The sequence below is a fragment of the Ornithodoros turicata genome, chromosome 7, assembly GCF_037126465.1.
Source record: "Ornithodoros turicata isolate Travis chromosome 7, ASM3712646v1, whole genome shotgun sequence".
In the NCBI taxonomy this organism is placed as follows: Eukaryota; Metazoa; Arthropoda; class Arachnida; order Ixodida; family Argasidae; genus Ornithodoros; species Ornithodoros turicata.
Window position 1 is genome coordinate 45,687,984 of NC_088207.1, and position 21,389 is coordinate 45,709,372.

General features: G+C 45.8%; 3 protein-coding genes across 4 annotated transcripts in view; 1 reads left to right on the forward strand and 2 right to left on the reverse strand.

The window, feature by feature from the left end:
* LOC135401268 (serine protease inhibitor swm-1-like) overlaps nt 1–11,038 on the reverse strand; it is a 43,515-nt gene extending 32,477 nt beyond the window's left edge. Inside the window, exon 1 of the mRNA XM_064633551.1 lies at nt 10,961–11,038. The gene's annotated coding sequence lies outside the window, so the exon portion shown is untranslated. The remainder of the gene's footprint in view (nt 1–10,960) is intronic.
* The window catches only part of LOC135401266 (IDLSRF-like peptide), a 232,313-nt gene that overhangs the window by 205,973 nt on the left and 4,951 nt on the right, over nt 1–21,389 (reverse strand). The gene's annotated exons all lie outside the window — the stretch shown is intronic.
* Nucleotides 13,514–20,119, forward strand: LOC135401262 (uncharacterized). Of its 2 annotated transcripts, XM_064633545.1 has the most exons (4): nt 13,514–13,618; nt 13,712–13,860; nt 16,375–16,555; nt 17,645–20,119. In XM_064633545.1, the coding sequence occupies exons 2-4, from the start codon at nt 13,821–13,823 to the stop codon at nt 17,865–17,867; spliced, it is 444 nt and encodes a 147-aa protein (XP_064489615.1). In that variant the 5' UTR covers nt 13,514–13,618; nt 13,712–13,820; the 3' UTR covers nt 17,868–20,119. The 2 variants fall into 2 exon arrangements, with proteins under 2 accessions (XP_064489615.1, XP_064489614.1); XM_064633544.1 differs by lacking the exon at nt 13,514–13,618 and having other exon boundaries at nt 13,625–13,860.

Sequence of the window (21,389 nt, forward strand, 5' to 3'; positions counted from 1 at the left end):
GAAATTATGAGAGAAAAAAAAAACATGAAATCGATATTACTTGAGTGGCAAGGAAATTTTACTCACGTTGCAGTAAGGTCATGTTACCGAAAAAGGGCACAAGAATTACCTAGCACGTAATAAAAATGGGCTTCTACTTTTTTTTTTTTTTTTGTCAGCTGTCCTTGAATTTAAATTCTGGGTATGAGGAACGCCAGAATTAAACGTCCCTGCACTTTCCCTCATTGTTTCCATCAACAATCCGTTATGGAACCCCACCGACTACTTTCGCATCCTTGATGATCCGTCACCTTAATCTCACAGTTCATTGCACTAGTAATTATTTATCCATGCAGCTACAGAATTCCCGCCACAGGTTTCAGGCTCAACACTCTGTGTATCAGAACAGGAAACGCTGATGGTGCATGTACAAGCAACATGCCTACAGCAAATGCACCAAAGGGGATTTAGTTACGCATTGCTGGCGTCTTCTGTGGGTTACTGGGTTGTTAGTTGATGTACATATTTTACATTTTCGAAGCAATTTTTCTGTTGTTCCCATGCTTCTTCTCTTTCTAAATAAAAGCCATACGCAGTAATATTATCTTTTGCTACTTTTTTTAGTGATGAAGGAAGACCGAGAAACCTCCCAACGCTCAGTCAGGCAGGGACCACAACTCCTTCGTACGAGTCAGTCAGTTACGACCAGAAATGTGTCTGGTGCACTATAGGGTAACAGAGAAGAGCTAGGATGAGGATAAACTTGAACACAGTTTTAAAGTAACATCGGCCGTTAATTGTGTGATTCACGTGCCATTATGCGTTATTAGGCAGATGGACACAAAGCCCAGTGACGGATCCAAGGAGGGGGGGGGAGCTATCGCCCCCAAAACATCAGTTTATACAGTGGATTTCCCTCTCTCCCCTCCCCCACTACGCGCTCCGGCAAAGAAACCGCACCCTCCCTCCTCCCCCCTCAAAATCGAGGGTCTGGATCCGCCCCTGTCAAAGCCGTTCCGAAATTTGCAATGTCGGGCTAAATTGTTCAACAGGTTTGTGTGTCCGTAGTCTAGGTCACCGAATGGTGTCTGTTACATAGAGTTCTAATCTGAGATAATGGTATGTCCCGGACGATCAGGCGCGCTGGGTGTCTCTACTAGGACTACTCTTTCCCAAGAGGACTTCCAGGACTTCGACAGGGACCTTTCTTTTTGGATGGCTCGTGCAGTGGCGACGAAAGAAAGCTCTTCTTCCTCCTTCTGCCACTTGGACATATGAAGTCGAGACGTCGTCTGCTTCGAGTGTTCTCTGGCTACCACTGGCTCTCCATGCGGCTGCTAGTGACTCGCCTCCACACAGTGGAAAGTACGGTCGTGATTGGCGAGGTCTGACTACGCCACGTCGCTCAAGGAATCAAGCTTTATTTATTTAGGTGGCGCTGGCGTCCACCGTTCATTGTCGTCCACGGACCTTCTGTAGAAGTGTGGTGAAGCAGATGCGCACCATAACAAAACACATATACCAACTATTTACATTAACCGTATATGCATACAGGGTTTTGGCAGTGCTGGAATACCTGCTTTAGGGCACATTTATTTGTTAGTAAGATGTAAGGCATCGATGGCGGTGGTGGCTAATAAAGCATCAATGAATTTCGAGGAGGAAAATAGAAATTAGGTACGGTGGCCAGAGGTGACATTCTTCGTGCGGGACAGCAGCGCCGTGCTTCTGATCCAGTTAGGTGCTTCGACATACGAGGGTGGTTCCATAAGTTTCCGGCCCGACCAACTTTTATATAGTCATAGAGACGAAACAAGTGTATCACTTTTCGACATAGTCACCCTTAACTTCGATGCACTTTTGACACCTTTCAACCAGCATTCTTATACCCTTGAAAGAATAGTCTGAAGTTTTATCCGCAAAATGCTGGAAAACTGCCACTTGCACCTCACTATCGTTTTGAAATCTCCGTCCTCTGGGACCCCTCCTCAAGTTCGAGAACAGGAAGTAGTCACTCGGTGCCAAGTCTGGACTGTAGGGTGGGTGGTGGATTTCTTCGAAGCCGTACTCCTTCAGTGCAGCCTTGGCAACAGAAGCCATGTGGACAGGGGCATTGTCCTGGAGCAACCGGACACCTCGACTCAACCTGCCGCGCCTCTTTTCCTTGATGGCGTCTCGCAGTCGGTGCAGGAGTGAAGCATAATAAGTCGCATTCACTGTGGTGTTCCTCTCTTTGAAGTCGATGAGGAGGATCCCGTGACAATCCCAAAATATTGGTGCCATGATCTTTGTGGATTGTGTGACCTTGGCTTTTCTTGGGGGTGCTTCTCCTGGTTTGCGCCATTCCATCGACTCTTTTTTCGAAAGGGGATCATAGTAGAGCACCATAGTCTCATCCCCTGTGACAATTGACTTCAATATTTCTTCTTCGTTCTCTTGACAGAGCTCCAAAAACCCTTTGGCACAGACGACGCGCTGTTGCTTTTGAACTGACGAGAGAAGTCGTGGCACCCATCTCGCACTGACCTTTTTCATGTGAAGGCCATCGCCGATGATGCGAAAAACGGTTGTTTTGGAAAGCCCCAGCCTTTCTGAGATTTCCTTCACCTTCAGACGCCTGTCGCTCAGCACTTCCTCCTCGACAAGAAACAAATTTTCTTGTGTCACCACTTCCACTGGACGACAATCGCGTGGATCATCCCTCAGAAAAAGGGAAAAAAAAAATCGGCCCAAGCTTCATGAACGGTCATGGCGTTATCATTGGGCTCTGTACTCGTGCAGTTTATCTTACGTTAATTAGTGATAGGAAAGTGTTGCCACTGACCTGTAACGGCCGACGACTCTCTAACTAAGAGACGAGCGGGGCCGGTTGGCACATGACAACAGCGAAGACCACAAAAGTAACACAAGAACAGTCAGGGAACGTACAACTTTCAACCTTTAATCATATGATAAAAAGTTGCAAGTTCGACATTCCCTGTCTGCCTCTGTGTTGCTTTCGGCGTCTTCGCTGATGACTCTCTAAGGCTGTTCCTGCGTCTGACTTTTGCTTGATTGATATTACTAGTACATTCCTACAAGAAATTGAGAGCAAACCCTTCATAGCCGACTTGTAATATTGTTGCCTTCAATTCCACCAGAAACGGACCGGTTCAGTCGCAGGCTTGGTGGTATCCCGAGTGAATTCGAGCAAAGATTCTTCGAGTGCACGAGACTTGAAACGGAGCTTTTTGGCTCGCCGTTTTCCGCAGTTGTTGACAGTGTTCCTGGTGGCTAACAAATGGAACTGGTTGTCCTGCTGTGCGACGAACCGATAAGAACAAGTTCGCTGAAGTTTGTGCGGCTTCGTTTTACGCTTACGTCTGACCAAAGTATCTGAAGATACGTATGTTATCGCGGACAAGCCTGTCCATGTTCGGTACAACATACGTGTAATAATAATAATTCGTGGTTTTACTTCGCGGGACAACTGTGTGAACATACGTCGGCGAGCAGGCGTTTCCTCCCCCCCCCCCTGTGATGTACCTAAATAAGTTAAAGTTACTCTCACAACTAACAAACGAACACCTCAACGCTGTCCGATTGTAATTGCGCAATTACTTTCACACTATGTTGGCGCAATGGTTAATAACAAGAGGTGCCAAGTTTCCTCGTGACACAGCAAACAAAAATTGTTGTTGACCCTGTGATTGAGCAACGCTAAGTGATACGTTTTATGTCGTTTTAAGTTCTGTGTAGTGTCATCTATATCAGAGACAGGCTACCCAAAAGCCATAGCCATGTGGCCCTTTCAATTTCTCTTTCTTTTTTTCTTTTTTTTCTGCCAATAACCCCCCCTCCGCGCAGTTCCTCCACGGCGCAACGCGGCACGCGGACACGGGGGGGAGGGATGAGTTCGGCACCCCCGCGATATACGAATATTAGTCAGAGGCAAGCTTGTTTAAGAAAATAATGAAGGAATGACAAACTAGTACAGCTATAAGCGACACTATACGCATACTATGGGGTTTATCCACTGACGGCACCCCTCTACACTCTGAAAACAGAACTTCATCACATAGCACGGTGAAGGCCAACCATTGCACAGAATGATACCTTTATCACTCCCGATTTCTGAAAGCGCGGGGCGTACGCCTCCCGTTTTTAACCAATCAGGGGGCAGAACGATGTCATTCGGGATCGTGATTGGCTAAGAGCGTGCGAGAGAGTATGTGGTGAAGTTCTGCTTTTAGTTCTGTGTGGCCAACAACGGCGAGCCGATCCTGCCATTACCCCCCCCCCCCCCCCGTTTGTCTTTAGAGTGCAGAGGGTTCGAGCTAAGGAAAGGCGCATTAAGAAGATTGGTTTCGGTTTCCGTTGCTTGCCATATGTTTCCAAGACTATCAATGTCAAAAACTTGAGAATTGCAGGGATTGCAGGAACTTGAGAATTGAGTGAGAGTGAGGACGGTCAAGACATACCCGTGGCGTCAAATTTGCGTGGGACGTCACACGAATAAACCGTTTTATAACCTAACAGGCTCATTTAGGAAAAAGATCTATGATTATGCTCGAACGAAAATTGTCACCTCGAGTCCTGGAAGAAGTACTTTCTAACTTGTGTTTACCAGATTTCACCATTCGCAGAACTGAATTCCTCGTAGACTCGGCGTAGAACTGAAGGACAGAACTGAAGAATACATCGCGAAAAAAAACCTTAACCTAGTCGCCGTGACGGCCACACGTCACCTTTACACCATGAACACATGCATTCAGTCTCTTTTTCGTACTAAACAACTTTTAGAGTTGGCAGGTCATGCACTTAGATGATGATGGTGGTAGCATTGAGGAAAAAAAATGGAGATGTGAGCCCGCTCACCGAGGAACAAGCTACTCCAGGTATAGCAGGGAAAAAAGAGTACCACTTTTCGTACTAAACAACGTTTAGAGTTAGAAAGTTTTGCGAAGGGAAGGATTCTTTCTGTGTTACGATTTAACGAGAATCACAAGCGTGGAACGTCACACTTTCCTCCTTGCCCAGAAAGCTGTCTGTTTGGCTCTACAGAAAAACACAGACGTTCCGTTTCCCTTGAATTTCGCGTGTTGCGGAGCTGTAGAGTTGTTGGAACGAGAACAGGAGGAGACTGTGGGAAGCTATCCAGATTTTCTCACGGCGGAGCATAATATTGACACAAAAGCACGGAACAACTATAAAATTCATTGCGTTACAAGTCCGCAGTCTGTACACGCTCACCTTAACTACTCTTTGTAAACGCATGTCGTGCAGGACAATAAACTGCATCGCCTTAGGCAGCTTATTACGCGTAGAGTGAACAAAAGAGGCCGGAGAGAGCTGTAAAGTTATCTTCACCCAACGCACTCCCGCGTGTGGAGAAGCATGCTTTACAGAAAGCCGCGTTGCGAAGCAAGCAGGAAAACACGCGATGAACCACCTGTGAATTACAGATAGTACACAGCATACACTAAGTGAAGCGTTATCGTCCCTCCCATGATGACTTTGCCCAGTATCTTGTAGGCATTAAACACGAAATCGTGCTATTAGAGAAGCACGCTCTTCCCGAAAGTTTGCTCCGTGTTCTTGGGTCAATTCCTTCATGCGACTAGTATCTAGTGTAATATGACGGTAGTTAATAATTTCTTGGAAATCCAACGTAGACACCTGCAGCTAATGTCATCTGCTTAAAAAGTAACGCTCATACTGCGCACCCCATATGGTCCACTCAGACACCGAGAATCCATCGGAGAAATTAGTCTCCGGTCTGAACACTTCATGAGGATGGATGACGACACCTTACCATCGCATTTAGAGACGGAACATTTTAATGAGAGCATAGCACGCTGTGCATAGCTCTCGTACGCTGGGAGATAAAGTGACATTCCAAGTGAGCCGTTCGCAATCAGTCAAAAAGCATTCGTCTATGGTATGTACTGTACTACGGCATGGTATTATATTGTATTGTATGGTACGGTATGGTATGGTATGGTATGGCACGGTACTGATATGCATTCGTCTATGACGTTGGCTCTAGAAATACTACCGTAGTGGCACTCCCGTCACGATTTCTTGCAAAGATGTGCTCCAATGCTCCCAAAATTGCAAATATACTATTCCCAACACACGCGCACACAAAAATGTGGGAGTCCTTGGGGGCTGATGCTCTTACACGCAGGCAGTTAATGTCACAGACGCATCGTAGCGTGGTACGGTATGGTGGCAGGTTTTGTCACTACATCAGCGGCATCAGCAACGCATGGACGTGACTGCATGCTCCAACTAATTTCTGCGCAGGCGCACATGTGTAGCTCGAGATTAATTTCCGCGCGTCACATTTTCGGTGCTTTATGGTGTGCACGGCTCTTCCTCAGCAAGGTTGCGACAGTGCGCTGTGATCCAGTCGTGGCCGACGGTCACGCCATCTACACAGCATCTCACCGGACGAAAAGGATATCTGCTAGACGACCCTCTGTTTACAAACATGTGACGAGACACGAGAAGAATGGTTCGAGGTTATATTTTGCTGTGGTGGGCAAGAAGCGGGAAAAACGCGTCGGCTGATAGGCTGATAAAGCTGATAGTGCACACCAGCATGCTTTGCGCGGCGGCGTTACGTAGTCAATGACATAGGAGCTCAGGTCGTCTATAGTGAACAGAGCAGATCAACATTCGTGTTTTGTAATTTTTGCGCATTGGGGTAAAGTACCGGCTGTGGTGATGAAACACCCTCAATCATCATCATCATCATCGTCATCACCAAAATAATGTTATTTTGCACATTGGAGAAAAACTGAATGCTGGCGATGAGTCGTGCTCCGCCTGGAAATCTGCCATCTTTAAAGTCTTCAATAACGTCGGAAAACAAATTTCCGGTACGATAAGTACATACGCATTTTGAGGATGCTTCACCTAACTCATCACAAAAGTCTATTTAAAATATACGTAGTTATCTGAACATTATTGGATAAAATGTATTTTGCTGCATGGAACTTGTGCCATGTACTGCGAGCAATTTTATCTATAGTTTTAATGGAAAGAAAAATTATTTTTTTAATCCAATTTAAATATTTTTTCAGGCTAGAGTAACATTTTCTTGCCAGAATCAGGAAGGGCAATTGGGGTGTTCGCCTATATATATATATATCGGGAAATACAAGTTTTTACGAATTCGCGTTGTCTCGATGCTTAGCAGCGCGAAATTTATTTATTTATTGTATGTACGTCAAAGGCCCGCAGAGGGGGTACAACATGACGGAGTGGAACGTAACAGAACAAAGGAGGCAAATGAACATAAGAAAAAGTCAGGCACGTGATACATCCCATAAAATACAATGGGCAAAAATATCTGTACGGATCACAAGGCACGAACAGCAAAGCGCCAAAAGTTATGAGTAAGAAGAGGATTAACTAGGGCGCGCAGAATAAATCGTGGATTGCTTGCTTAAAAGTCAAATGATCACTAATTGTAGCAATGTCATGAGGAAGATCGTTCCACCAACGTGAAGTTCGCGGAACACAAGACTCAGAAAAACGCTGAGTATTACATCGGCATTCTCTAACCTTAAACGCATGATCCACACGGTGAGATATATGGCTAGGGGGCAGCAGTATAGAGGAGTAGAGGAAGCTATTGTGGAAGGTTTTGTGAAAAAGTAGCAGGGCAGAAATCCTACGACGAAAGGTCAATGTGGTTAAACCGAGCTTCAATTTTATCGCAGAGACACTGCTGTCGGGACGATAGTCACAGGCTATGAACCGGGAGGCCCGGTTTTGAACCTTCTCCAAAGAGTCTATGAGGTACGCCTGATGAGGGTCCCATATTGCCGCGGCATATTCAAGCTTTGGCCTCACGAATGCCGTATAGGCTAACTTTTTCACCGACACTGGGGCCAGTCCCAGAGTCCGCCGAAGGAATCGCAAGGTTCGATTAGCGGCGGCTATAGTCTGAGAGATGTGATGAGACCAAGAAAGGTTGCTACTTAGATTAATCCCGAGGTACTTGCGCGAGGTACTTGCGAGGTTGCGCGATAACACCATAGGTTATTTAAGATTATGAGTACATAGAGATTATTTGGGTGTTGGACTAATTACTACCACAGTCGACAACTACTTTTGAACTTCGTTCTTAGCTGCACGCTTGTCTAGTGCGCCTATTATCCCATGAGGAACATACGGAAGCTTTGCAGACAAGCGCAGAACAGTCTTCGCGGAGTTCCTCACAGTCTTCACGTAGCTCTGATGAAAGATAATTGATAGTTCGTCTCTTTATGCCGCGACACAACTACGGTCATGAGCGACGCCACAGCGGTCGGTCTGTATATTAATTTTGCCCACCTGAATGTCTTCGAAAGGAATTGAACAGCACAGTACAATATTTCGGATATGCTATAGATAAGCCAACTCTCACACTGTGTCAGATTGTCGTGTTTCATCCTTTTCTAATGGAATATTCTCAGGGGAAAAAAAAAAAGAAATTAGGACGGCTATATCCGTCAGAAATGTCACTTGAGGTATTTTGTGCGTAGAATTTACTTTCGTGACTTTCAGTTTTATTTCATTGATTTTAATCATTAGCTAACGAAAATTCAGACTAATTATATTAATTTGATTAAGTTAACCGTGCACCAAACGCTAACGCCGATCCACTACACGTATTTTTTTTTTTTTTTTTTCCTTTAAGTGTCAGCGAAATAAACGATGTGAAAGACGAAAGTTACACGCTAAAAAGCGGACTCCTACTTGTGGGACGGTATTTCGTGGTTGATCTAAACCATTAGTGTGGACCTCACGCGTCTCCCTTCTTATAATCCGCGCTCTATTTATTGAGCGCTACTACTGGCGCCACGAAGATTCCTGCCCTCGTCGCCAATCGATCCCTTCGCCGCACGGGGCACTGACAAGGGGAGCTTTCCATTCGCAGCTCGGAGGGAACCCTGGTCACCATTGACGTTCCCGAATGCTAGTTGGGTTACTCCTATGCAGCTTGCGCGTTCGATAAAGGGGTCTCGAAGTCAATTTGCGGCTATGCTAATGGCTGTCACCAGTCTGCAGAGTAAAGTAGAGTTTATTTGCGCATAGTCCCATTTGGTCTAGGGCAGACTTCCAAGCGGAGTCGCAGGTGCGACAATATTACAAATTTAGCATTTCTGTTGAGATTTTTGCTACGCGGTGGCGCGCCTGCCGAAGGGGAGACGGTTTCCGGAGCACACTTGAGGTCGAGAGAGGAGGAAACGGCAAAAACAACGAAAACGCGTTCTCCAATCGGAAGTGACGGACTCAGTGAGCAGTCAGCTGACCGTTGATAGCGCGCAGGCGCCGTGTAACTAAAATAGCAGACGCCATGCACGAGTACGAAGAAGCTGCGCTGCCTTTCCTGTGTGTAGTTAGCGGTGCTGATATGTGGATGGATTTGCAGTTGGTGCGAACTGTTGCATGATGCAATTGGTTCAAGTGAGGTGAAAAATAAGGTTATGCGTTTGTAAATATATATATATATATATATATATATATATATATATATATATATATACGTACGTGCATGGCAAACGCAGCTGCTTCAATAGGCTCTTTGCGGTTCTGACTTACAGTTCATGTTGTAGACTGCACTCCAAATAAATAAATAAGAGTCTGTTGCAGTTGAAGGGAAAACTGGATAAAGGACTTTAAAGGCAGAGATAACATTAAATCGATCCACATTATGTTTTTGACACGTGTCTGGGATACGTATGTCGGTATGTGTGCATTGGGAGTATGACATAATCAAAGGAAGACTGTACCACTGTCGGAACGCCGATCTTTCCCCCATAGCTTTAGGTATGGTGTTTTGATGTTTCCCTGTTAAATAAACTAGTTTGCATTCTAACTTCCCTAAAATCTGTTGTCCGCACCTTTTTCATCTCACTTCTATATACATACAATTATATTTGAGGTATACAAGGTATAAATCACGGCATCAACTCTCAGGGACTTTCCGTTCAATTGGAGCAAATTAGAGGCGAAAAGTGAGACTACGATCCTATGCCACAAGGGTGGAAAGAAAGCAACGAAACAAAAACAGCAGCTAGCTGATCGTCGAATATAAATACACAAGTTACTTCTATACACAAACCAAGGAAGTGTAACACGAAGAATCCACGGTTATAGGTCACTAGCAAATATGCGCGGGAGGCGCTCTAGCTTTGCCATGCCTGGGAGGGGACTCTTCCTTTTTATTGCCCTTTGAGAGTCCGCGTTCCCTTTTTCTTGCACAGTCCTTGGAACAAGGTGCACTAAATCAATATAGTGTAGGGACAACGAGAGAAAAACAGATAGTGGCTAGTCGCAAGCAGTGACGCAGGTACAAGAGTCGCGCGCGTTTTGCTCGTTGGACGATGTCTCGGGTCTCTGAAGACGAACTTCGCAAGGAGGAAGAAATCGTGCGTAGGTATCTTAAAGAAGCTCAGAAAGTAGAGCGAAACTGGACCGGGTACCTCGACAGTGACGATGTTCTTAAAGAATTTGAACGTGAGCTTGCCAACATTAATGTCTCATTCCAAACGGAGGTGTCGACACACCCACAAGTCGAGAAAGGTGAGTGCACTCGAGCTTCTGTTTATAGACATTTTGTCGTGTCACGAAGGCAATGCGTCAGAAAATAGCCACAAATAAATACTGGCACAAAATTTAATGTCTGCATCTTTGGTTATTTTATACTGCTCCTTTCCTCTTTGCAACTGCTTCTAAATGTGATGTACGTTGGCAGTGTGTACTGCTAATATAGTTAGCTTTCTCAAACTGTTCACAATGGGTAATCTCTTGCACCAAATGTATTCATCTGAAAGTTTACCTTAATGTCCTTCATCAGATACAGCACTTAAATGACCCTCATCAATGAGTTTCATTGAGCAGAAACACTCACAGAAGCTCAATTCTGTTCATTCTTAACCTCCTTAGCACGGCTGCTATTCTCCGCAAAGCAGAAAGGATGCATCCTGCCAACTGAACTTACCTGACCCTTCAGGATTGTCTCTAAGTGCACCAAAGGATGTGTGTTTGGAAGGGAGCACCACGGTGTCCACAGCACAGGAACTACTGTAAGTATGCATGGGGAAGTCCTACATAATTAACATAGCATTGTGACATCTAGGCCCCACATGGAGAGGCACTAAAAAAAGCTGCTTTTGAATCCCCTCCCACACACAAAAATAATAATAATAAAGCTTGGTTTAGGCACAAAAGTGTGATCATAAGGGCTAATCCAGTTTTGTGACACCATAGGAAAAGGTATAAATCACGACATCCACTCTCGTGGACTTCTTATTCGAGGCGACAAGTGAGACACTCTTGTATTGGCACAAATCATGTATGATTCACCTGAAGTTTGGTCCATCTATGTAAAATTCAAAATGTGCTTCTCATCTGCGAATCTTGGCTCTGTCACTGTTCAACGAAGGAAGTGTAGTAACCTTACGTTACCACTTGGACGGAATGCCATGCAGTGGAATTTGCATTGCGCGCTGCAAGACAATGTCTTCAGTGTGTGACTTTAAGTTAATCGCTAATATATCCATTCTGATGAGAGATGATACCGCTATTCTGGAAAAGAGTCGTCGTAAATTCAAAATTTAGTTCAGGCTATATCATGATGCAGTGCCACCTTAAATACAGTACAGACCACGTGGTGTGGTGCAGCACATCATGAGCAGGCTTTCTGCAGCAAATGATTTCAAGACAGACTCCGTGACGGCAGGCCATCATGATGGCCCCTTTTATGTAAAGAGTGCCAGTTGTGACAGAACGCAATACTTTGTGGACTTTCCTGTGCACAGATGTACATGTCAAGATTTTAAGATGCACCTTTCATGTAAGCACTTCTGTGTCATTTTTACCCTGGATACAACGTGGGGCTTAGAAAAGCTTCCTGAAGGCTGCCGAACGGGCCATTAATGGCACTTGATAACCACATAAGTTCGCAGATTCAAAGCTGTCCAGAACATGACGTGAATGAAGATACCGCCCTGCATGTGCCAAGTGATGTTCCAGAAGAAAGCTTCAACTTGGAAATGGCACGTCCTCCTAACATGAGCACGCTGCGGGCAAAACTGCTCCGCCGCCGCCGATGTTGTAAAATCGGCACGGCTGTGTAATGTGCCCATTTTGATCCACTTTCTATAAACGAATATCTCCTATACCTAATATTTTGTTTGTTTTTCTTTCATCTTAGGTTCCAAGCTTCATTTGTGGTGTTTTTAGCAGTAACAATTTCATCTCCTGATATGCTGTTTATGCTTTAGAGTTTCGTTTCATAGTCGACCCTGGAGGCACAACTCCAGGAAAACTTGTCATTCAATTCTTGCAGGTTGTCTGCCGGTCATCCACCAACACCATAGCACTGGTCATTATCCATATACAGGGTCTGTTGTTTTTTTTTATTCGTCCCAAAAGTTTTGTTTAAAAAATAGCGAAACGAAATAGATGCCGCTTTTGAGTTCATTAATTACCTCAAACTCATTAATTCTTTAATTAAGGGATTTCGCGTATAGCAGAACGGAAGATATTCATTGTTGAAAGCCATTCCATGTTTAAGAAATTCTTAAACGCGCACGTGTGTTGAAATGTCCGACGCTGAATGTCGCTATGCAAATGAGCCGAAACAATAAGAAGTACGCAATTTCCGAGCGCAGAAATGACGCGAGCTTCGCCTTATCTGGGTTGGAAAGCGATCTATCTGGCCAACAGATTAGCACCTACACCAATCATCTCGATCGCTCCGAAGCACTTGGTCGTCCCACGTGGATTGTCGTTTTAATTTCGCGAGACCTTAATTTTTGCGAATTTTGCGAATCGAGAAAATTCGAGGAACTCGAGGAGCGCGCGAAATTTAGTTGTTGCGAATATATCCCTACTCGATTCGCGAAAATTTAGGGCTGCGAAATCAAATGATTTTACAGCATTTATCCATGATAACTACAGCCTCTGCAAAAATACTGTTCAATGACGTGGTGGGTGCGCCTTATGTCATATTGTTTGCTAACGTTCGCATTCTTCCGTTCGAGCCACTGGATCAGTGGACAGAGCTTTCACGCGTCGCCGTCCTGTGAACGTTCAACACTCGCTATAACTGTTACGTGTATTTGCCATTAAAGGGATGGCTCGTCGTTCTGATTATCTAGCTATGTTGTTTTCTCCAGCACTTAACGCGCACTTAACGCGCCCAGTCGAAGTTCTTGGGCGACGACCTTCTTGTTCTTTCTGTTCCTTGTGTGTTCGGTTTTCTTTCATAATACTATCCAGTGCTGACGCACTTGTTTGGTGCAAGATACAGTAAATACTGCCACCGTCGCGGTGTCTTGGAGAAAATACCCCCGCTGTGAGGTGTTCGTGCACCCCCTTTGGAGAAGAGAACATATTGACAGCCCACGGGGCGCACGCCGATATGACAGCATCGGCGTGACGCCGCTGACGCCGCCGCCGCCGGGCCTTCAACGTGCTCTACGCCGCCGCCGAAAAAAATGCCCACGGCGCACACCTCTACCCCAGAGCAGACAGATTCCCTTCGCGACAGGAGACCTGATCACGTGGGATGCCCACGTGATGACGCTCCGGAACGAGTTGCGAAAGGAAAAAGACTTGCCGCCGTGCGGAGGCGGCAAAAGAAGCGAGCGAGGTAAATAGTGTCCTCCATGATTGTGCTTGGAGAAGGAATCTTCGCAGCTGATTCCACAGTGAAAGGATTGCCTTAATCCCTTTATGTCCACAGTGCCGTTGCGACATCTCTGCGTGCTGCATTTGTGACCGACCACGATCTGGGCATTTGTGAAACACTACCTTGATATTTCATTTGCGAACACAGCAGTTTGCGTTGAAAGATGACGCTGCTCCACATCTCGGTGTTCTGCGCTCTTATAGGTCAGTCGCTTGTGGCAATTTGCACTTCGCTTTATCACTGTTTCGTTGACGAAGAGACCGTGTGGTTACTCCAAGTTTCCTTCGCATGCCGCAGAGCTCTGTGTTTCCACCCATTTTTACCGACTTTGTTTACCTTTTGGGGGTGCGGGAGGAGTGAACTGGAGCGCATGCTTCGGATAGGCGGGGCCCTACCTTCGAACTCTTATTTTGTAATGTGCACAAAGAGTTCAAAGGCGTCTGCTGGGGCGCGATTTCCTGCAAAGGCGTGTGCTAAATCTCTTCCCAGCTTCAAGTCTCACGGTTGCCAACGGGGACACAGTCTCTTTATTACTTTTATTATTATTTATTATGACCATTTGTATTACACACAGCAGCACCAAATGTCATCATTGGAACGCTGTTTCTGTGCACATCAGTGTGTCAGGACACCGCATTGTTTAAATCGCGGACTGGTTCAACCTCATTATGGTGGACTAACCTCATTAAGATGGAAATGTGTGGAAGCGGTGGCGCTGGCGGCGTTTTCTCTTTCTCAATACAGCATCAGGACCCCGCAGGTGGAATGCACGGACGAATATATTTTGGAAAGGGATATGGTTTATCTGTCATGTCGTTGAACATGTTGAATGTGTGATTTGTACCAACGACTTAACGAGCTCCTGTGCCGCTACCGCGACACTTTCTTTTATTGCTTCCCAAAAATAATAAGAATATATATGCACATTTTGGCCGCTCTTTCCACAGTTATTAGAGAACGCACACCCATGTGTATGCGACCCAGTTCCTCAATATTTAAGTATGCAGCACACGCCCATATACCACGTTCCATCATGCACAGTCGAGACAGTAGCGGCTAAGCATTCGAGGACCCACGCTGCCGCGTTGGCTTGGATCCAGAACTGGGAGTAAAAAATCGAAGGCCGACTGAGCGACTGCTTTGTGATACCCTGTGACTGCACGCGATAGTGTCTGCCTGCATTGCGGTTGCGGTAGATAAGACATGCAGTTCAATGCTTGAGTATGCAGCATGTAGTGGGTGCAGTAGTAAGGGCGGGGACTCTCATAATCGTTTTGCTTCCGTAGGGGTGGTGGTGGTGGTGTATAGGGGGAAGGTGCAGTCAGCCTGCTCTGAAGTGGCGGCTCGGTGCACCCAGGGGAGGGGGAAAGAAGGAGGGGAGAGATGGTGGTGGCACAGGAGAGGGAGAGGTGTGCTAACCCTCTTGCTCTGGGGTTAGGGTAGTCCAAGAGGACTACCCACCACAGAAAACATGTGAGCATCCCTCAGTAGTCTTCATTGGGATGCTTCCTATACCACGGTAACCGCCAGGATTATTGGAGAAGTTACCCCATCTTTTGCTTCCGTACATGTAGCGAATGATATTTGAAGTTCATCTCTGTCCTGATAGTAGCGCTGCCGTATTCGTCCTCAACTCACATTCGTGCTGACGCACGCTGTCACCACAAAGCGAAACAACAACAACATAGATGAATGGATGATGATGATGTGGGATGTTTCCCTGCGTTGAGTGCAGGACCCTACCCCATTCCAAAGAGGTTCATATGAGAGGATGACGAGGGAAGGAAATCCCTACAGTCCGTACAAAGGCGAAAGCAAGTAGTGAATAATCACTGTTTTGTAGAAGGAAGCTGAAATGTAGCAGCTGTGTCGTTGTTTGCTGCTGGAACTGTCGACTACCGAGTAAAACGCTTATGTGTGCAGCTGTTTACGTATAGAGGCGATAAATATTTCTATTCTTCGCTTTCTATTCAGACCGCTGCCGCAAAATCAGTCGTATATCTGTCCTAAGGTCACTAGAGAAACGCACGGTGGGCTGTAAACGCCTACGGAAATGGCACCTTAGGAAATTACCCGTGCTGACCTACAGTGAATATTATAAGTTGGTGTATACGGGACGATCGCGCTTACCGGGTGAGAATTTTTCAAAAGCGAAGATTTTCATTTACAATAGTTGGCAATTGCCAATGAGAGTTGCATCAAGAATTGCAATTGGCAACAAGAGTTCCTGCTTGTTCTCCCTCGCACTTAAGGACAAGATAAAGAACGCATTGCAGGGCGAGCGACAAAGGCTGACGTTTTTCCGGAGCCACTTCCCCTCGTTTCTTAAAAAAAAAAAAATTATTGTTTTATTTTTTGCTCCACCCTTCCCTGAAAACAGCAACGGTATCAGCGCTTCCAAACGGAACAATTGTTGTCATTTGGCCGAACTTCTATGTTCCGTAATTAAAAAGCCCAGTAGTGAAAATTAATTAGGGCAACGCTCCAGGAGGTCCCTAGGGTGTCCATAAGGTGGCTTACTAACACCTAGAATATGTCGCCAATCATTGTAACTGAAAAAGGCATTTCCCCATCTACAAAGTACTAATAATTAACACAGTTAGCGCGGGCACCCTGTACACGTAAAAAGAAAAAAAGAATCTGTTGAATTCGATGTACAACATGCGCGCTCTTCGCCTCCACACCATTATTGACAAAATTTCTCTTTTATATTTCAGTGGCATTAGCGTCAGCGGACGACAAGGATGGACCGTCTGTTCCAGCGTGCCCTCCTGGGCAAGTGTCAGGTCTCAAGGCGAAGTGTTTCATGGAACTGGAACAATATGAAGAGTTCAGGGGGGCTCCCAAATTGGAGTTGCTGGACAAAAATGAGCCGACGCACCACAAGTTCGGGTGTTGGTAAGGAATCATCTCCTCGCGTTAATGCCACTTGTCACTTGATGACGTTTGCAGTCCCAGTAGGAGGGCCAGTCACCTGACTCGTGACGTAACCCGGCGCGGCCGAAGCAGTTGCTGTTGCAGACGGATTCTCGGTGAATGAGCTTACAACTGCTCCCCGGGCAGTTCTGCTGACGTCACGCGACGTGATCGGGCGGGTCCGATGGCTGCTTTCTACGGTCGTTTTTGCGAATTTGACTGCGCAGTGAAAATATTTAAGCTAAATACGAAATTAAGCTCGTCTAAGCAACGGCGAATAAAGGACCTCTTTCGGACGTCTAACGGACGTCTTTCTAGCCGCCAGTAACCACGGCACGTGGAACACGGACCTCCCTACCTCGTATTCTGGGAAAGGTGCGAGCATACACGCGGGGCATGGGGTGCGTTCGTTTATTGGTCTCGAGCAACTCGAGTGTCGAGAGAGTCGACTCTTGGTGAGCAAAAATGCCGCGGCGCGACTCTCGTGACGTTAGGCTCGTGGCCATGATTTTCGTTCTAAAATTCGAGGAGTCAACACTCGAGGTGCTCGAGAGTCTACACCCAGGGACTCTCTTCTCGATGCTGGTCACTGGAGTTTGATGTCGTAGGATGACTTTCATTCGTCAAGACTGCGGCTCCGGCTCGCGCGTGTAGAATAAACGAACACATTCATGTGTTCGTCGTTCGGAAACCTTGAAGCTCACCTTGCGGGTGCGAGATTGAGCTTCATCAGTGTGCGACCGCATGTAATACCTCCGCATTTTACAGTTACGGTTACAGAAGTTCTCCGAAACATTTGGCACGTCGCCAAAAGAACATAATAGGAGAGTGCGATTTTTTAATATTTCTTTTGTGTGTGTGTGTGCGCGCGTGATTTGTAGCTACGAGATCCATCACTGTTCTCGGCGTACTATAGAGTCACTAAATAAGCTACGTTAGTTGAAGCGTAGCTTATTTAGTGACTCTACCGCGTACCACGTGCACATTGCTTCTTCCTCGTATATCTACACCGGCTGTCGTGCATCCTCCATCTATGTTCACGTTACATTGCCCTCTCTTTTCTTTTTCCAGCATGGAGAGAACCTTGGCGAAATGCTACAAAGAGAAATTCACCGGCGATTGTGCCGGCCTGGTAGATGGACTCGTGAGGAATAACCAGGAGATTATGGTGAAGACTTTCGGCGGGCGACGTTGCGATTACCACTGCCCGAACGGGAGCTACGCTCTGCGACCCACGTGGACCTTGGGTGCAGCCGCGCTCCTTTCTTTCTTTGTTTTCACGAGAAAAGCCTAGAACTTCCAGCTCTATACCTCGCTTTGCCACTGTTGCCTTGTGCTTGTCAGTTTTCGCCTCTACCACCTCTAAAAGCTATACGGTTTGCCGTTTGTGACAAACACATTGAGAATATCATGGGCCAGATTTACGTCGATGGGTTGAGAGTAGGGTTGCCACCTTTCGTAGTGAAAAATACCGGCTGAAGGAGAGGAGGAGGAATAGAGGGAAAGGAGGAAAGGCTCGCGGAAAAGGGAAAGTGGGTGAGGGGTGGACGAGCACACAGAGAGAGAGAGGGAGAAAGCGTGCTCGCTCAAGATAACACGAGGAAACATATATTCCTGTTTGTGGCTATATCATTGCTGCTAGAAATAATAAATAATAATAATGATAATAATAATAAGAATGAATAACTAAGAAAACGACTGGTGACTGCGGAGCTGGGTCTGTGTTCCAGATTTATTCAAGCTGTAGTGGAATGTTGAAGGAAAAATCCCGTAAAAACCCTTATGAAAGGTCTTGAGCCACAGATACCGGCAAAAAGCTGCCGGTATCACCTTCCTACCGGCAACCGGCAGAGCGCCCAAATAACCGGCCATGCCGGTATAATACCGGCCTGGTGGCAACCCTAGTTGAGAGCCAAAATCTCAGCTCACCCGGCGGATTCACTTAGTTGTGTCCTGTCTGTTATTGTCTGAGAGGCTTCAGCATTGTTCCGCGTGACGAATGGTTATTGGTCGAGTCTGCTGACTAATCTGTATGCTCCAGTCTAATTCATCCATTGAAAGCTACCCGTCACTTTCCAGAAAATGCCTTATTGGGGTGCAGTCAAACTGACGAATAACCAAAGTCCCATGTGTTCCAAAGTGTACCAAGACGAACAATGTCCGTGCACACGTAGAGGTAGAAAGAAAAAATATGTTCCACTCGTCGTGCTACATTTAATGTGTTTGAATACGCCATGCTAGAGCGTAATGTGTCCCGTAGATAGAGCTATTTCGGCTATGTAGTGCGTGTCTTGTTTCACTTCGCAGTCTGTAACTGTTATTTACGTGCTTGCGTTGTCAAGCGACGCAACCCGATTCCCGGTGGGTCTTCGTGCAGCAACACACATACGTCGTCCATATACACGCTCAAGTGGCTGTGGCAAAACATGTACAAAATATTTATTGCTAGCATACTATTATTACGGGTATTATTATGACATTCGAGGGTAAACTGCTAACTCTAACAGCTATCAAGAACACTCTTAAAAAAAGGGGCGTACATTAGCTCCTTTTTCTTGCCACATATATGACTCCCTTTTGGAGAGTACAATTGCTCTCAAAAAGAAGTATCCTCACTCCCTTTAGGGAGTAGGGTTACATTCTAACTCCCTACTGGAGAGTAATATTACTCTCCGGCAGGGAGTAAGGGAGTAATGTTACTCCCTTGAGGAAGTGAGGAGACTTTTTTTAGAGTAATTGTGCTCTTCAAAAGGGAGTGATATATGTGACAAGAAAAATGAGTTAATGTGCGCCCCTTTTTTTTAAAGAGTGAAATGGAGTGAAACTTCAGTTCCAGTGCAAGACTACATTCGCAGGGGTGTCGGAGGTCCATCGCCAGTGTGTGTGTGGGGGGGGACTGAAGTTCGTAGGGCTGGCACACTAAAAAAAAAAAAATTCATGCACAGAATGGTACGGCATGGTAGAAATATACAGATGTCACACGCAATGCGGAATGGCTGCGGCTATGTTAAATTGAACATGCAAATTCTGTAAAAGTCTGCTATAGTACAAATGCTGGACACCCTGCCTGATCTCCGTGCATAATGAGGAGGGGGGAGGCCCACTGTTGCCTGAGCCCCTACCCCTACCTTCCGACGCCCCTGCACCGCTGCTATCATTTACCCATATTGCTTCAATCACCAGGTGTTCGCGCTACGCATGCGGACGACAGTTCTGTAGGATGAGGCCAGTGAAATAGAAGTATAGAAGTATTTCGCTGCATTCATATACTTGAGCTAGTATAACCGGCGGAAGGGGATCCGCGAGAGGCCGCTGCTGTGGGGTTGCGAGCGCAACGCTTTTCCATTGTGAACTTTTCTGTACTGTGACTGCGAGTGATTATTGTTCGGCTGGGAAAAACTGTTTTAGTATTCCCTGCTTGTACACAGTCTTTTTTTCATTGCGTATAGGGGTAAATAGCGCTTACTGTACGCAGTGATTGGAGGTTTCTGAAATGTGATATCGTTGTGTCACAGTACTTGAAATAAACCACAGTTTTGTTCCAAAGTGCATGATTCATTGGGGTGTTAGTTCCGCATCGGGACCACTGGTTTTTAAAAACCAGTGAAAGCGTTAGGAAGGTAAATATTGCGTAGAAGTGCAAAAGAAGGTCATATAGTGAATCTAAAAATTAAGAATTATAAAATTCCGTTGACTAGAAGCTTTTTTTATGTGCATTTCAACAACCCCATCTGATGCACTTCTAGCGCAGGAGAAACACGGGAACGCAAAGCCTAACGGATTGGAAACTTGCCATCTTGCAAAAGGTAGGGTCGTTGACGCACTAGGCGGTGCGGGCGTCGAGACTGTGCCTCGGGTTAGATCAGAAGGTCCTCAGTAAAGATGGCGGATCGCCTTCAAGGAACGGGCGATAAAATTTAATTTTTATACGTTTCACGCAATACACGAGGGTCATTCCGGCTTAATTTCATTACTAATTAGTTCCCCTTTTTAGCTTTTGATTTTTGTTTTTATTATTTTTTCTTTGAAAAAAGCCAGTGGTCCCGATACGGAACTACATCCATTCATTGTTCATACTTCATGGTATACTTCACAGTAGTGCTTCAAGTTAATTACTTCATGCGTCGTTGCAACGAGCTAAAAAATTCCAACTCAGTTACAAACGCTATCAGCGGCGCTGGTGCTGCTGTCGTAGATCATAGAATACTTAGCGACAATATGCCCGTCTTTCATTCGCATTTTAATAGTGCGTAACTCGCACGTGCTTCTAAAGTAATCCTGTCAATGTGTATATACAGGGCGCCTATTTATCGTTTACAGAAATTTTATGAAAAAGCAAAGCCATGCACGTTGTATTCTTTTTTTCTCTCTTTTTTTTTTTCAGGTGAGCTGTATGGCCATGCGGACATCGTCTCGAACAGAGTATGTAACTAATGATTTTTAATTACGTGAAAGATGATTAGTTACGTAAAATTGGTTTAACTTTTTAATTGCGGAATTTCGGGCAAAAAGCGAGATATCAGAATGAGTGAATCCTCGTTGAAAGCCATTCTGTCTTGTAAAAATTTTGAAACGAGCGCGTGTCGTGAAATATCCATCGCTGAATTTCGTTATGCAAATCAGCCGAAATCAAAACTGCGCGCCTCCGAAGCGCACCACCTTCGCCGACGGAGGCTTATCGAGACCGGAAAAGTGGTTCATCGGTCACCTTCTCCAATCATCTCCGTCACAAGGCACGTGACCGCCTGACGTGGAATAAGCGCAGTGCCAACACCACCTAGGACGAGAAAGCCTGCGCGCTCGTCGACGTGACGTA